The 15,484-nt window shown below is 47.2% G+C and overlaps 1 protein-coding gene across 5 annotated transcripts; it reads left to right on the forward strand.

Moving 5' to 3' along the window:
* HAUS4 (HAUS augmin like complex subunit 4) lies at nt 1–12,342 on the forward strand. 5 transcript variants are annotated; one of them, XM_021098228.1, is made up of 10 exons: nt 1–351; nt 2,565–2,641; nt 6,381–6,523; nt 6,599–6,730; nt 7,333–7,467; nt 9,745–9,841; nt 10,559–10,704; nt 10,833–10,963; nt 11,312–11,380; nt 11,873–12,342. In XM_021098228.1, exons 2-10 carry the CDS (start codon nt 2,587–2,589, stop codon nt 12,054–12,056), a joined length of 1,092 nt encoding a protein of 363 aa, XP_020953887.1. In that variant the 5' UTR covers nt 1–351; nt 2,565–2,586; the 3' UTR covers nt 12,057–12,342.

Below are 15,484 nucleotides of genomic sequence, written 5' to 3' on the forward strand. Positions count from 1 at the left end.
AGCGTTTGCCCTCGACATGGGGACGGTACCCGGAGAAGAAGCAAAGACGTCTTGCTTCAAAACTGGTCACAGGCTGTTGGGGTCTAAGGGGTTGCACGCCCGGCGAGGGGCGGAGCCTGCCGTTCCCGCCTAGAGCGTGGCCCCGCCCCTCCGACGCGCTTTCGGCATTATCCCCGCCCCCGACGGTCCCGCGAGGTTCTCCGGTGCCTAGCTCCTAGCCTCTGCGCTGGGCCGCAGGGAGAGGTTCCGGACCCCGGGCGTGGGCGGGGGGCTGGTGTTGCCACCACTGGCCTGCCCACTCCAGCCCCCTCGGCATCGCCTCTGGAGCTTCAGCTGCCGCATGCTGTGCAGGTTTGCCTCGGAGGGTCAGCGGGCGGCGCTGCGGGGAGGAGGAACGCTAGGAGGGTCAATCCAGCCAGTCCGCAGTCTCCCGCCACCGAGACCGCGCTCGCCCTTGGGAATCCTTGGCCGCCCAGACGGAAGAAAAGTAGGCGCCAGAGAGCCCGCTCCGCATTTTGATTCATCTCGGGCCCTTTAAGGGTCACATCTTGTGAAAATACCTGTAAAATCAATTTAACGTTCAGTGCAGCGTGTAAAGACAGCTCTAAGAATTTAAAAGACGCCTGAGTCAGAACATTTAAATGCTTAGGTCCTTGCAGCAGCGTTTTCACACGTCTGAGTGCAAAGGGTGGAGAATGGAGCCTGATTGCCGCCACCGTTCCCGCCCTGTAACACTTTAAAAGGGTAAAGAAAAGTACCCTAAAAAACCCCAAGTGGGCAGTTCCCCTAGGGAGGGAAGAACAGCTAGCGTTTTTGAAATTTGAGTTGGTCCTCATTTCCGTGGATGAAGTTTGCCTGCAAAATTTACTTGCAGGCTTAGATCCGTGATAAACAGAATTGCTAAAACACTGAGCTTAACTAAGTAGTGGCTTTTGTTGACAAGTCGATTGTTATTAATTCTTAATGTCTCATCCAAGGCAGGAATCGTTATCTCAGTTTTGCAGGTGGGGAAAATTTGGCACAAAAAAAGCATTTCCCTTAAATTCACACAGAAGCAACAGCTGAGCTGCAAATTAAGTCCTAGAGTTCTGCCTCCTCAACTGCGTCCCCCTCTGGACCATGTTACAAAACAAATGAGTCCTTACTTTGATGTTACTCATAAAACGAGGGAGTAAACCAAATGTTCTGTGAACATGAAGTGTTAAATCATAATAACCTGTGTCTGTTCTGCTTTGGGAGGCTCAGCTGCCCTTTGGGATTTGATACTTTACAGAGAGGCGGGGTGGAGCCAAAAAAAGGTGGGGGGAGTCATGTCAAGGGAAGAATTTTGCCTCAGGGGTCCACCCTCTGACCATCTTTACTGCCCCTTTGTGTTGATGTCACTCTTTTCAGTGTTCTCCGTGTTCTGGCAAAACGCCAACAGCGCATGTCCACCTGGCCAGGCTCAGCCGCATTATTATTATTATTTTTTTGTCTTTTTGCTATTTCTTTGGGCTGCTCCCGCGGCATATGGAGGTTCCCGGGCTAGGGGTCGAATCGGAGCTGTGGCCACCGGCCTACGCCAGAGCCACAGCAACGCGGCATCCGAGCCGCGTCTGCAACCTACACCACAGCTCACGGCAATGCCGGATCGTTAACCCACTGAATAAGGACAGGGAGGGAACCCGCAACCTCAGGGTTCCTAGTCGGATTCGTTAACCACTGCGCCACGACGGGAACTCCTCAGCCGCATTATTAATTCATCTGTGCCTTACTCCTTTTGGCACTGACCTCCCTGTCAGTCTTCCTGTCCTGTATTTTCCTCCAGGTGCTCTTTACCAACGCTGTTATGTGAAAACCAGTTGTTTTTGTTCAGGTGTGGAATGATTTGTCACTGCTGAAGGATGTTTCTAGAGTTAATGATCAAAAACTACTGACAAATCTCAGATGAAAGCACAGGTTAAAGAAGTGTTAGAAACTATTGAGGAATCTGATAGCTGAGTTATTTGACTGGAGAAAAATGGACTTTTTTCCTTTTCCACATTTCCCAATTCACTCAAAACGAGAACGCAACGGCTGAGTTTTAACCTTAGACATAATGGTGGGGCAGGGGAGCACCCTCCTGTTTATTTTATTTTGCTTTTTAGGCCTGCAACTGGCATATGGAGGTTCCCAGGCTAGGGGTCAAATTGGAGTTACAGCTGCTGGCCTACACCACAGCCACAGCAACCTGGGATCCCCAACTGAGTGAGGCCAGGGATGGAACCCGAGTCCTCAGGGATACTAGTCAGATTTGTTTCTGCTGTGCTGCAGTGGGAATTTCCACCCTCCTGTTTAAACTAATGAATTGGAAACTTGTCTTTCCCAAGGAGGCCTCTTTTCAGACAGGACCCAGGATGTATGATATTGTCCCTCCCAAGGAGGCCTCTTTTCAGACAGGACCCAGGATGTATGATATTGTCCCCCTCTGAAAGAGGGTTCCTCCTCCCAGGCTTGTTGATAATGGAAATTTTAACCCAAGGTAGTTTTCTCTCTGGAGCAGCCAGACAGTTTATTTTTTTGTTTTCTTTTACTCCGTTCCACAGATAAGAATCCCAAGAAACGCAGATGGCATCTGGGGATTTCTGCTCACCTGGAGAAGGGATGGAACTACTCCAACAAGGTAAGGGTAGCCAATTGCAAGAGGCTTGAGAACTTATCCAGAGAGGTCTTGCCTTCTATAATAAAAAGGATTTATAATGTTCCCAGGTATGGTTTCTCTTCACAGAAGCCTGAGTTTCTGAGGTAACTAGAAGACTTGAAGATTTTTAAACACTGTCTTATTGGAAGACAGATTACACCAACTCCTACTCAGTATCTGCTTCTGCAGTAGCCTGAAATTTCAAGGGAGTTCCCCTCATGGTTCAGTGATAACAAACCAGACTAGTATCCTTGAGGACAAGGGTTCCATCCCCGGCCTCACTCAGTGGGTTAAGGATCTGGCCTTGTCATGAACCGTGTGATGTAGGTCAAAGGCACGGTTTAGATCCAGTGTGGCTGTGGCGTAGGCCAATGAGTACAGCTCCGATTTGACTCCTAGCCTGGGAACTTCCATGTATCGTGGATGCATTCCCAAAAGACAAAATAATAAATTCATAAATAAAAATTCAAGATGCTCCTGTGCTATGTTAGCAAGCATATCCTGAAGACAAGGGTGGCCAGTGAACTTTTGAAGGCTGCCTTCCTGTGTCTTGAATTTTCTTATATGTTCTCCAGAATCTCAGATCCTTCTACATCTTGTATTCTTTCCATATCTCAAATCCCTTCTATATTTTGAATTCTTTGAAAACTTCAGCCTTCTGTGTTTTGATGATTTCCATATTGATCTTTCAGTGCCTTGGGGAGGGGAAAGAGTTATTTCTTTTTTTTGTTTTTTCTTTTTGTCTTTTTAGGACCGCACCTGTGGCTCGTTGAGGTTCCCAGGCTAGGGGTCTAATCGAAGCTGTTGCTACTGGCCTACACCACAGCCACAGCAACGCCGGATCCTTAACCTACTGAGCGAGGACAGGGATTGAACCTGAAACCTCATGGTTCCTAGTTGGATTTGTTTCTGTTGCACCACGATAGGAACTTGGAGAAATTTCTTTATTTTTGGTCTTTTTAAAATTTTTTAGGGCTCTACCTGGAGCATATGGAGGTTCCCAGGCTAGGGGTCGAATCAGAGCTGTAGCTGCCAGGCTACACTACAGCTGCAGGAATGCTGGATCTGAGCTGCATCTGCGACCTATGTCACAGCTCACGGCAACACCAGATCCTTAACCCACTGATTGAGGCCAGGAATTGAACCTGCACCCCATGGATGCTAGTCAGATTTGTTTCCTCTGAGCCATGATGGGAACTCTGGAAGTGAGATTTCTTATTCTCTAAAAGGACTTTGGTGTGATAATCATTTGGAATGATGGTCCAAGAATGGAAATGCAAGTGGTAGGTGGGAGTAAAACAGAAGACCCCAGCAGAAGGCACGTGGGAAAAGGTGGAGAAAAAGCCCCGTGAGCATATGGAATAACCACCGGATCCTGGTTTCTTGCAGTTTTTCTTATGCATGTGCTGTTCTGCACCCACATGAGTTACTCACCTCTACTTACAATGAGGATAATTTGGTTATTTAAATTGTGTAGTTACTCTTAAGAATATATCTGGAGTGCCCATTGTCATGCAGTGGAAGCGAATCCAACTAGGAACCATGAGGTGGCGGGTTCGATCCCTGGCCTCACTCAGTGGGCTAAGGATCCAGCGTTGCCATGAGCTGTGGTGTAGGTCGAAGACGGGGCTCAGATCCTGAGTTGCTGTGGCCGATTGGACCCCTAGCCTGGGAACCTCCATATGCCATGGGTGCAGCCCTGAAAAGACAAAAAGTCAAAAAAAAAAAAAAAAGAAAAACAAATATATATCTTTTCTCAGTCTTTTTTTTTTTTTTGTCTTTTTGCTATTTCTTTGGGCCGCTCCCACGGCATATGGAGGTTCCCAGGCTAGGGGTCCAATCGGAGCTGTAGCCGCCACCCTATGCCAGAGCCACAGCAACTCGGGATCTGAGCCGCGTCTGCAACCTACACCACAGCTCACGGCAACGCTGGATCGTTAACCCACTGAGCAAGGGCAGGGACTGAACCCGAAACCTCATGGTTCCTAGTCAGATTCGTTAACCACTGCGCCACGACAGGAACTCCTTTTTTTAATTTTTTTTTTTTTTTTTTTTTGCTTTGTAGGGTCACACCTGTGGCATATGGAAGTTCCCAGGGTAGAGGTTGAATTGGAGCTGCAGCCACCGGCCTGCGCCACAGCAACATGGAATCTGAGCCATGTCTATGACCACAGCTCATGGCAATGCTGGATTCCCAACCCGCTGAGTGAGGCTAGGGATTGAACCAAAGTCCTCATGGATACTAGTCTGGTTCATTTCCACTGAGCAACAACTGGAACTCCTCTTTGTCTAATATTTTCCCACTGTATTTCCACTTTATAAGATCTTAGGTTTTTGTTTTTATATGCCACACCTGCAGCATATGGAAGTTCCTGGACCAGGGATTGAATCCGAGCTGCAGCTGTGGCAACACTGGATCCTTTAACTCACTGCACTGGGGATCAAAACACACCTCGGCAGCAACCAGAGCCACTGCAGTTGAGTTCTTAACCCACTGTGCCACAGTGGGAACGCCACTAAGACCTTAGTTTTTTTGTTTTTTGTGGTTTTTTTGTTTTTTGTTTTTTTTTTTACTTTTTAGGACCGCACCCGAGGCATATGGAGTTCCCAGGATAGGGGTTGATTAGCGCTACAGCTGCCCGGATCCAACCCAGTGGCTACACTATAGCCACAGCAAATCAGGATCTGAGCCGCGTCTACCACCTACACCACAGCTCATGGCAACGCTGGATCCTTAGCCCACTGAGTGAGGCCAGGGATTGAACCCAAATCCTCATGGATACTAGTTGGATTTGTTTCCCCTGTGCCACAGTGGGAACTCTGACTTTAGTTTTTGTAAAGAGACTCGTTACCTATCCCTAATTTTTTTTTTTTTTCTTTTTGGTCTTTTTAGGGCAAAACCTGCGGCATATAGAAGTTTCCAGGCTAGGGGTCTAACTGGAGCTTCTGCTGCCAGCCGAAGCCACAGCCACAGCAGTGTGGGAATCGAGCTGCATCTGTGACCTATGCTGCAGCTTGTGGCAACCCTGGATCCTTAACCCACTGAGTGAGGCCAGAGATCGGGAACCCACATCTTCAAGGATAGTAGTCGGGTTTTGCTTTTGTTTTTTTGTTTTGCTCTTTATGGCCGCACTCGTGGCATATGGAGGTTCCCAGGCTAGGGGTCCAGTCAGAGCTACAGCTGCCAGCCTACACCACAGGTGCAGCAACATGGAATCTGAGCCATGTCTGCGACCTACACCATAGGTCATGGCAATGCCAGATCCTTAACCCACTGAGCAAGGCCAGGGATTGAACCGGCAACCTTGTGGTTCCTAGGCAGATTCATTTCCACTGCACCACGACGGGAACTCCGCAGTCAGATTCTTAGCATGCTGAGCCACAAAGGGACCTCCACGGTCCCTAATTCTTAATGAATAGCCTTGTATATAGTATAAATTCTTGTTACTTTGAGTATTGTCTCTAGTTTATTTGTGGGTTTTTTTTTTTTTTTAATTCAATCAATTTAAAACACTTCCCTACCAAAAATGTAGGGGTTTTTTTGGATGTGAATATTAAGCTAATACAACTACAAATGTAATTCATTGAGTAATAAAAAAAATAAAATTATTTCAACAGTGAAAAAAATATTAAGCTAAGACTTATGCTCAGTTATATAAATTAAGAGTCTGTACCTTTCTTGTCTTTGCCTTTTGGTCCTTGTGGGGGATGGCCCATTAAGTGTGCAGCAAACAGCTTCCTCCTTGTCACCTGAGGGAAGAGGACCTGTTACAGAACCCACACTTCAGCAAACTACTTCTGAGTCTCTCTCAACACATGGACGAGTGTGGCTTAAGCCTCATCCTGGCAAAGGAGCAGACTCAGGTAAGGGCCCTGGGAGAAGGGGCTGATAGGGAGGAAGAGGTGGGTCCCTACCTGAGACGTTTTTCGGTTTTCCAGGCATGGAAGGAAGTTCGACTGCACAAGACAAAATGGTTGAGGTTTGAGATTTTGCATAGAGTCATTCAAGAGCTGCTTGTCGACTACTATGTAAAAATACAAGACACAAATTTAACTTCTGAGGACAAAAAGGTGAGGCAGGAGAGATGACTTGGGTGCTGGTAGCAGCTGTAGAAATGATCAGGCCAGCTGTGGCTTCCACTGATATGGGGGAAATGGCTTTGAGGAATGGTTATCAAAAAAGAAAGGGACCTTAGTTATGGGGAAAGAGGTGGCTATGTTGTCAGGGTTTTGAAAAGAAAGATTGACAGAAGGTGCCGGCAGCTGAGAAGTGATCTGAAGGGGATGACACACTTGAGGACTTTGAAGATGTGTGAAGAACTGGTTCATGAGGAGGTGGAGTAGGAGAAGGTTTTTGTTTTGGGTTTTTTTTTGTCCCCCCCCCCCCGCTTTTTATGGCCATGCCTGTGGCATGTGGAGGTTCCCAGTCTGAGGGTCAAATCGGAGCTACAGCTGCCAGCCACAGCCACACAAGATCTGAACTGCATCTGTGACCTATACCACACCTCACAGTAAGGCTGGATCCTTAACCCACTGAGCAAGGCAGGGATTGAACCTGCGTCCTCATGGATGCTAGTCAGATTCATTAACCACTGAGCCATGACAGGAACTCCAAGGAGGTAGAGTAGAAGTTTTATAATAACCTCTGTCTGTTTTTTTATTCTCTCCCTCAGTTTCATGAGACCCTTGAACAGCGACTGCTTGTGACTGAGCTGACACAGCTCTTGGGCCCCAGACAAGAGACAGAGGTGCCTTCACTGCTAGGGCTGGAGAAATCGGACCTTCTGGAGCTCATGCCACCCTCAGAGGTTGGGGTTGGGCAGATATTGGGATCAAAGAAATGAAATGGCTTAATTTCTCCCACATATTCAACATCTTTTGTTTAAGCCTTATTGTTTCTGTAAAAATGATATATGCAGGAGTTCCCATTGAGGCTCAGCAATAACGACCCCGACTAGTATCCATGAGGCCATGGGTTCAATCCCTGGCCTCACTCACTGGGTTGAGGATCAGCGTTGCTGTGACCTGTGGGGTAGGTTGCAGATGAGGCTCAGATATGGCATTGTAGTGACTGTGGTGTAGGCCAGCAGCTGCAGCTCCATTTTGATCCCTAGCCTGGAAACTTCTATATGCTGCAGGTACAGTCCTGAAAAAGCAAAAAAAAAAAAAAAAAAAAAACGCTTGTGGTGGTCAAACTCAAATATAAGAAAGATGTTAGAAGGAAGAAAGTAAAAGCTGAAAAACTACATCTAGAAACAAATGCAGTATTATTATATTACAGCTTGACATAAATAGTATGTGGAGAATATAATCTGTTTCCACTTAATATATTTTAAATTTTTTTCAAGTATATTAGTATTTTCAGGTATACATTTTTTTTCAAATAATTATAAGATGATACCTCCTAAAGCATCTTTTTTTTTTTTAATTGAAGTATAGTTGATTTAGTAGTTCCCTTCATGTCTCAGCGGAAATGATTCTGACTAGTATCCATGAGTGGCTGTGGTGTAGGCCAGTGGCTACAGCTTGGGTTCAACCCCTAGCCTGGGAACCTCCATATGCCTTGGGTGCAGCCCTAAAAAGCCAAAAAAAAAAAAGTATAGTTGATTTACAGTGTCGTATTAGTCTTCAGGTGTATATATAGCCTAGTGGTTCAGTTATACAGATATTTATAATCTATTCTTTGTCATTTTCTTTTCCATTATAGGTTTTTACAAAATATTGAGTATTGTACCCTGTGGTCTACAGTGGGTCCTTGGTGGTTATCTATTTTATATATAGTAGTTTGTATACGTTTTTGTTGTTGTTTTGCTTTTTAGGGCTGCACCTGTGGCATATGCAAGTTCCCAGGCAAGGGGTCAAATCAGAGCTATAGCTGCTGGCCTATGCTGCAGCCACAGCAACGCCAGATCTGAGCCATGTCTGTAACCTATCCCACGGCTCATGGCAATGCTGGATCCTTCACCCACGGGGCAAGACCAGGGATCCATCCTATATCCTCATGGATCCTAGTCGAGTTCATTAACTGCTGACCCATGAAGGGGAACTCCCTAGTAGTGTGTATATGTTAATTCCAGCCTCCTAATTTATCCCTCCCCCATCTCCTAAAGCACTTTTAGCACAGTGTCCAGGCACATACTTAGTGCTCAGTGTCCCTATTATGTCATCGTTTAAATCACAGATAGGATTCCATTATATGGATTTAATACAGTTTTCTTAACCTTATTGATAACCTTATCCTTATTTCTTAACCTTAACCTTATCAATATTAATTTAAGTTTGTTGGAGTTCCCGTCGTGGCGCAGTGGTTTAACAAATCTGACTAGGAACCATGAGGTTGCGGGTTCAGTCCCTGCCCTTGCTCAGTGGGTTAACGATCCGGCGTTGCCGTGAGCTGTGGTGTAAGTCGCAGATGCGGCTCGGATCCCGCATTGCTGTGGCTCTGGTGTAGGCTGGCAGCTACAGCTCCTATTCGACCCCTAGCCTGGGAACCTCCATATGCCGTGGGAGCGACCCAAGAAATGGCAAAAAGACAAAAAAAAAAAAATTTAAGTTTGTTTTCCACATTTTTACCATTGGAAACCACACTGATAAGGAGTTCCCTAGTGGCTCAGTGAGTTAAGGATCCAGCATTGTCATTTTCTGGCTCAGGTTGCTGCTGTGGGATAGGTTAGATCCCTGGCCCGGGAATTTCTGTGTGCCTCGAGCACAGCCAAAAAAAAGAAAGAAAGAGAGAAAAAGAAACCACCCTGATGTGAACATGCCAGTTCATAGGTATCTTTGTATGATTATTTCCCAAGTGTAAGTGGGATTCCTGGGTCAGAGGATACACATGTAGAACACGTGGTATGTGTTGCCAAACCGCTCTCCAAAGCGGTGCTCCCAGTGCCCCAGGTCCCCACCTTCAAATCAGCATGGGATCTTGACAGTCATTGTATTCTTTGCTAATTTGATAGACTATTAATCTCCCTGATGTCTCTTGATGCGTTTTCTTTGGCTCTCCTCAAGCATCATGTATTCATTGACTGGCTCTTCCTAGTTCTAACAGCCCACCTGCAAGTCTCTTTTCGCTTCTGTGGCTGTAGGATTGTGTGTGGATGAGAGCCCGGCTTGCACTGGAAGTGGAGGAGCTGCTCAAGAAGAAATGTTTCACTCTGCTCTGCTACCACAATCCCGATTCAGGTGCCTGCTGGCCCTTGGCGTTCTATTCATGGCTGGCCTCCCGGGCTCCTGGTCTGCTCTTTGGGGAATAATGCGTTTGAATTTTAGATTCGGGATGGAAGCTGGGAAGCATTGGACATGTTTGTTTCCTTGCTGATAACATAAAAGCGAGGAATTTGGTAAGGACTCTTTTCATTGGGCGAGGTGCTGAGTGACAGTGACCTCTTGCTGCAGGAAAGGATGAGATTGTTCTCAAGGAAATCAGAATGAAATAGGAAAGTTTAGGCCAACAGATGTTCTTGTCTTTACTTCTGTGATTTAAGAATTGAGGGGTGTTCCTGTTGTGTCTCTGGTTAATGAACCCGACTAGTATATGAGGATGCAGGTTTGATCCCTGGCCTCGCTCAGTGGGTTAAGGATCCGGCACTGCCATGAGCTGTGGTGTAGGTTGCAGATGCGGCTCGGATCTGGCATTGCTGTGGCTGTGGTGCAGGCCGGCAGCTGTAGCTCCCATTCAGCCCCTAGCCTGGGAACTTCCATATGCCATGGGTGTGGTCCTAAAAAGACCAGAAAAGGAGGGGGGGGCAAATCTGGAGTCAAAAGTAAGAGTAGAGAAAACTTAATTATGAGAACTGGGCCATCAGAAGAAAAGCTGGCCAGAAGACAGAATTTGTGGGGCTAAATGTAGGATAGGAGCATTTTGGGCTTTTGCGTTCAGCGCGCTGTCTCTTTGCCCAGATTCAGACGGTGAAACCCGGAAGGCTGAAAAGGTGGGGAAGCTTGCAGAGGTCCTGATGGATGAGAAGCAGCAGTGCCAGGATGCCAAGAGCCAGCAGAAGGAGCAGATGGTGCTACTGGAGAAGAAGAGTGCCACCTACTCCCAGGTCTGGCAGGGCGCTAGGGTGGCTTCCTTTCTCTTTTACCCTGGCCCCAGGGGCACCTCTGGGGAAGCCAGGGATTTCTGATCTGCCTTCTATGGTTGTTTGTGCCTACCTTCTTCTTCCTGCCTTAGGTGCTTCTCCGCTGCCTGGCATTGCTGCAGAGGCTACTTCAGGAACACCGGCTGAAGGCTCAGTCAGAGCTGGACCGCAGCAATGCCCAGTACCTGGAGATCAAGTGCAGCACCCTGATCCTGAAGCTGCGGTGAGCTGTGACCCCTGTGGATCTGAAGGGCTCTGTCTAACATGCCACCCACTCTGACCCTCACCCTCATTTCTCTTTTCTTTCCACCTGCCGGGCACCCTGTGGGTATTAAGTATATATCACATCTTTGGGTTACCCCAAAGCCTTCAACGTTCTTGGGTCTTTTATTCTAAAGCATCTGAAATGGGTGTGTTACTGCGAGCTAGACTGCCCAGGAATTCAGAATGACCTTGTTTACCCTGTTACTGCCTAGCTCATGTCTTGACCACAGGCAGGTCCTGGGTCCCAGTCCTAACTCTGCTGCTGTGAGGGATCCTCAGATTGACATTTCTTTCTTCCCTTGGTCAGGATAGAAGAGCTAAAGATTTTGTCTGACACTTACACTGCTGAGAAGGTGGAAGTTCATCGTCTCATTAGGTGAGAACTCCCAGGAGCCTGGTAGTTCAGGCTCCTCAGAGCTGGTCCCCACACCCTCCAGACTCATTGGTTTTATTTTACTTATTTTTATTTTGTGTTTATTTTTTGGCCATGCCCATGGCATGGGGAACTTCTTGGGGCAAGAATCAAATCCACACCACAGAAGGGACAACACTGGATCCTAAAGCCACCGTGCCACCAAGGAACTCCAGTCTATTTTTAATTTTACCACCCTACCTGTGGCATATGGAAGTTCCCTGGCCCTTATGCCACAGCAACACTGGACCAGAGATGTAGCAACGCACCGGCTCCATAACCCACTGAGTGAGGCCAGGGATCGAACCCGCATCCTCACAGACACAACGTTGTGTCCTTAACCCACTGGGCCACAACAGGAACTCTGAGATTCATTCATTTTAACACCTTCCTATTCTTGTCTGCTTTTTGGGGAACCGGATCCTTATTTTGTATCTTCTGGGCCTGAATTCTTAGGGACCGTTTGGAGGGGGCCATTCACCTACAAGAGCAGGACATGGAGAAGTCCCGACAGGTCCTGAACACCTATGAGGTCCTTGGAGAGGAGTTTGATAGGCTGGTGAAAGAGTACACCCAACTCAAGCAGGCAACTGAGAACAAGCGCTGGGCCCTCCAGGAGTTCGACAAGGCCTACCGCTGAGCATCGTTGGGGTCAGGAGGCCCAGCTTCTGCTTAGGGGCTGCCGCCTCCTCTCCGGTAAGAAGACCACCTCTACTTGAGGCCACCTTTACTCAAGGGAGTGTGAGGACACTTGCTCGAAACACTAGTCCTTTTGGGACCACCGGGTTTTTCTTCCTTTTTTACAATGACTGAGTCTCTTCTGGAAAATGTAACAGATTTGTATAATTTTATGTACAGCTATTTGTAAGTGTCAGCCCTGTATCATATTTGATTATCTCCTGAATAAAGTGATGATATGGTGTCTAGGACTTTAGTCATTTTCCTTTGGGCAAAGATAAAAAAAGAATATCAAAAACTATATGGAGGAGTTCCCGTCGTGGCGCAGTGGAAACAAATCTGACTAGGAACCATGAGGTTTCGGTTCGATCCCTGGCCTCGCTCAGTGGGTTAAGGATCCGCTGTTGCGATGAGCTGTGTTGTAGGTCACAGACATGGCTCAGATCTGGCATTGCTGTGGCTCTGGCGCAGGCCTACAGCTACAGCTCTGATTAGACCCCTAGCCTGGGAACCTCCATATGCCACAGGTGCGGTCCTAAAAAAAGGACAAAAGACAAAAAAGAAAAAAAAAAAGAATCATTGAGCTTGAAGACGTCAATAGAAACCTCCCAAACTAAAGTGCAGAGAGAGAAAAAAACTACATGGTTAAGGAGGGGAACTGAGTAGGTCCAAAGAGATCCATAATGTTTGTGCAAAGGGTGGGAGGTAGCAGGGCCAGCCTGCCCCTGTGGAGTTCAAGAGGCTTCATTCCTAGAGAGCAGGAGTGAATTAAAATGAGGCTTGCTCTTGGAGCTGCAGCTGCCAGCCTGTATTACGGCCATAGCAGCACGGGAGCTGAGCCGTACCTGTGACCTATGCTGCGGCTTGTGGCAACACGATCCCTAACCCACTAAGCCAGGCCAGCGGTCAAACCTGCATCTTCACGGGGACTACATTGAATCCTTAACCTGCTGAGCCACAGCAGGAATTCCTGGGCTTGCTCTTGAAGAACTATAGTTTCCAGAGGAGTGCTAGATGCTCAGGTGGGTAGGAGACTGTTCTGCCACTGTGGTTCTTGGTTGGAGTGGGTAAAATAAAGCACCTAGGCATCCAGCTTGGTTGTAGGAAAGGACTCAAGCCTCTTGTGCTCCTGCTTCCCTCTGGTGTGGTTTGAGGGTTACTTCTCTCTCCAAAAGCAGAGGGTGGGAGGGGATCACTCTGAGGAAGCAAGTTCCACAGTCTACTTAGTTTAGGGATCAAACCCATGCCACAACAATGATAATGCCAGATCCTTAACCTGCTGAGCCACCAAGGAACTCCTTCCTTCTTTTCCACTATAGGTTATTACAAGATATCGAATATAGTTCCCTGTGTCATACAGTAGGTCCCTGATGTTTATCCCTCTTATACCTAGGAGCATGTTTATGTTAATCCCAAACTCCTCATTTATCTCCCTCCCCCTCCCCTTTGGTAACCATAAGACTGTTTTCTGGGGTTCCTGTAGTGGCTCAGTGGTGACAAACCTGACCAGTATCCATGAGGATGCAGGTTTGATCCCTGGCCTTGCTCAGTAGGTTAAGGATCTGGTGTTGGCATGAGCTGTGAAGCATGTGGCAGATGCGCCTCAGATCCTGTGTGGCTGTGGCTGTGGCTGTGGTGTAGCTTGGCAGCTGTGGCTCTAATTCAACCCCTAGCCCGGGAATTTCCATATGCAAGGGTGTGGCCCTAAAAAGACCAAAAAAAGATTGTTTTCTATGTCTGTGAGTTTCTGTTTTGTAAATAAGTTCATTTGCATCATTTTTTAAGATTCCACAAATAAGCAATATCATGTTTGTCTTTCTCTATCCAACCTACTTCACTTAGTACGATAATCTAGGTCTGTTCATGTTGTTGCAAATGGTATTATTTATTATATGCCATATTTTCTTTATCCATTCATCTGTCAGTGGACATTTAGGTTGTTTTCATGTCTTTGCTATTGTATATAGTGCTACTCTGAACTCTGAGGTGCATATATTTTTTCAAATTATGGTTTACTCTAGATATTGGCCCAGGATTGGCATTGCGGGATCATGTGGTAACTATTTTTTTTTGTTTGTTTGTTTTGACTGTGCCTAAAGCATGTGGAAGTTCCCAGGACAGGGATCAAACCCATGCCACAGCAGCAACCCTGGGCCCAGAAGTGACAATACAGGTCCTTAACCCACTGAGCCAACAGGGAACTCCTACTTCTAGATTTTTTTTTAAGAAAACTCCATACTGGCTGCACCAATTTACATTCCCACTAAAAGTGTAGGGAGGGAGAGTTCCCGTCGTGGTGCAGTGGTTAACGAATCCGACTAGGAACCATGAGATTTTGGGTTCGGTCCCTGCCCTTGCTCAGTGGGTTAACGATCCGGCATTGCCGTGAGCTGTGGTGTGGGTCACAGATGCGGCTCGGATCCCACGTTGCTGTGGCTCTGGCGTAGGCCGGTGGCTACAGCTCCGATTCAACCCCTAGCCTGGGAACCTCCATATGCCGCAGGAGCCGCTCAAGAAAAGGCAAAAAAGACCAAAAAAAAAAAAAAAAAAAGTGTAGGGAGGGTTCCCTTTTCTCCACACCTTCTTCCAGCTTTTATTATCTGCAGAGGGTTTTTTTTTTTTTTTTTTGGTCCTCAGGGCCATAGGTGAGGCATGTGGAGGCTTCCAGGCTAGGGGTCCAATCAGAGCTACAGCTGCTGGCCACAGCCACAGCAAATGTGGAATCTGAGCCACACCTGTAACCTACACCACATACCTCATGGCAACGCTGGATCCCAGACCCACTGAATGAAGCCAAGGATCAAACCCACATCCTTATGGATACTAGTCAGATTCGTTTCCACTGCACCATGATGGGAACTCCCCTGTAGACCTTTTTTTTGGTCATTTTTTAGGGCTGCACCCACAGCATGTGAAGTTGAAGTGGAGCTTTAGCTGCCAGCCTGCACCATACCCACAGAGACTCAGGATCCAAGCTGTGTCTGCAACCTACATCACAGCTCATGGAAACACTGGATCCTTAACATCCTGAGTGAGGTCAGAAGTCAAACCTGTATCCCCAAGGATATTAGTTGGGTTTGTTAAGGGTTTGTTAACGACTGAGCCAAGACTGGAACTACTTTTTTTTTTTTCCCCTGTAGACTTTTTTGTTTTGTTTTGTTTGGTCTTTTTGCCTTTTCTAGGGCCGCTTCTGTGGCATATGGAGGTTCCCAGGCTAGGGGTCCAATTGGAGCTGTAGCCACTGGCCTATGCCACAGCCACAGCAACATGGGATCTGAGCCACATCTGCGACCCACACCACAGCTCACGGCAATGCCGGATCCTTAACCCGCTGAGCAAGGCCAGGGATTGAACCAGCAACCTCATGGTTCCTAGTCAGATTCACTAACC

The sequence above is a fragment of the Sus scrofa genome, chromosome 7 (assembly GCF_000003025.6).
Source record: "Sus scrofa isolate TJ Tabasco breed Duroc chromosome 7, Sscrofa11.1, whole genome shotgun sequence".
NCBI classification, from domain to species: Eukaryota; Metazoa; Chordata; class Mammalia; order Artiodactyla; family Suidae; genus Sus; species Sus scrofa.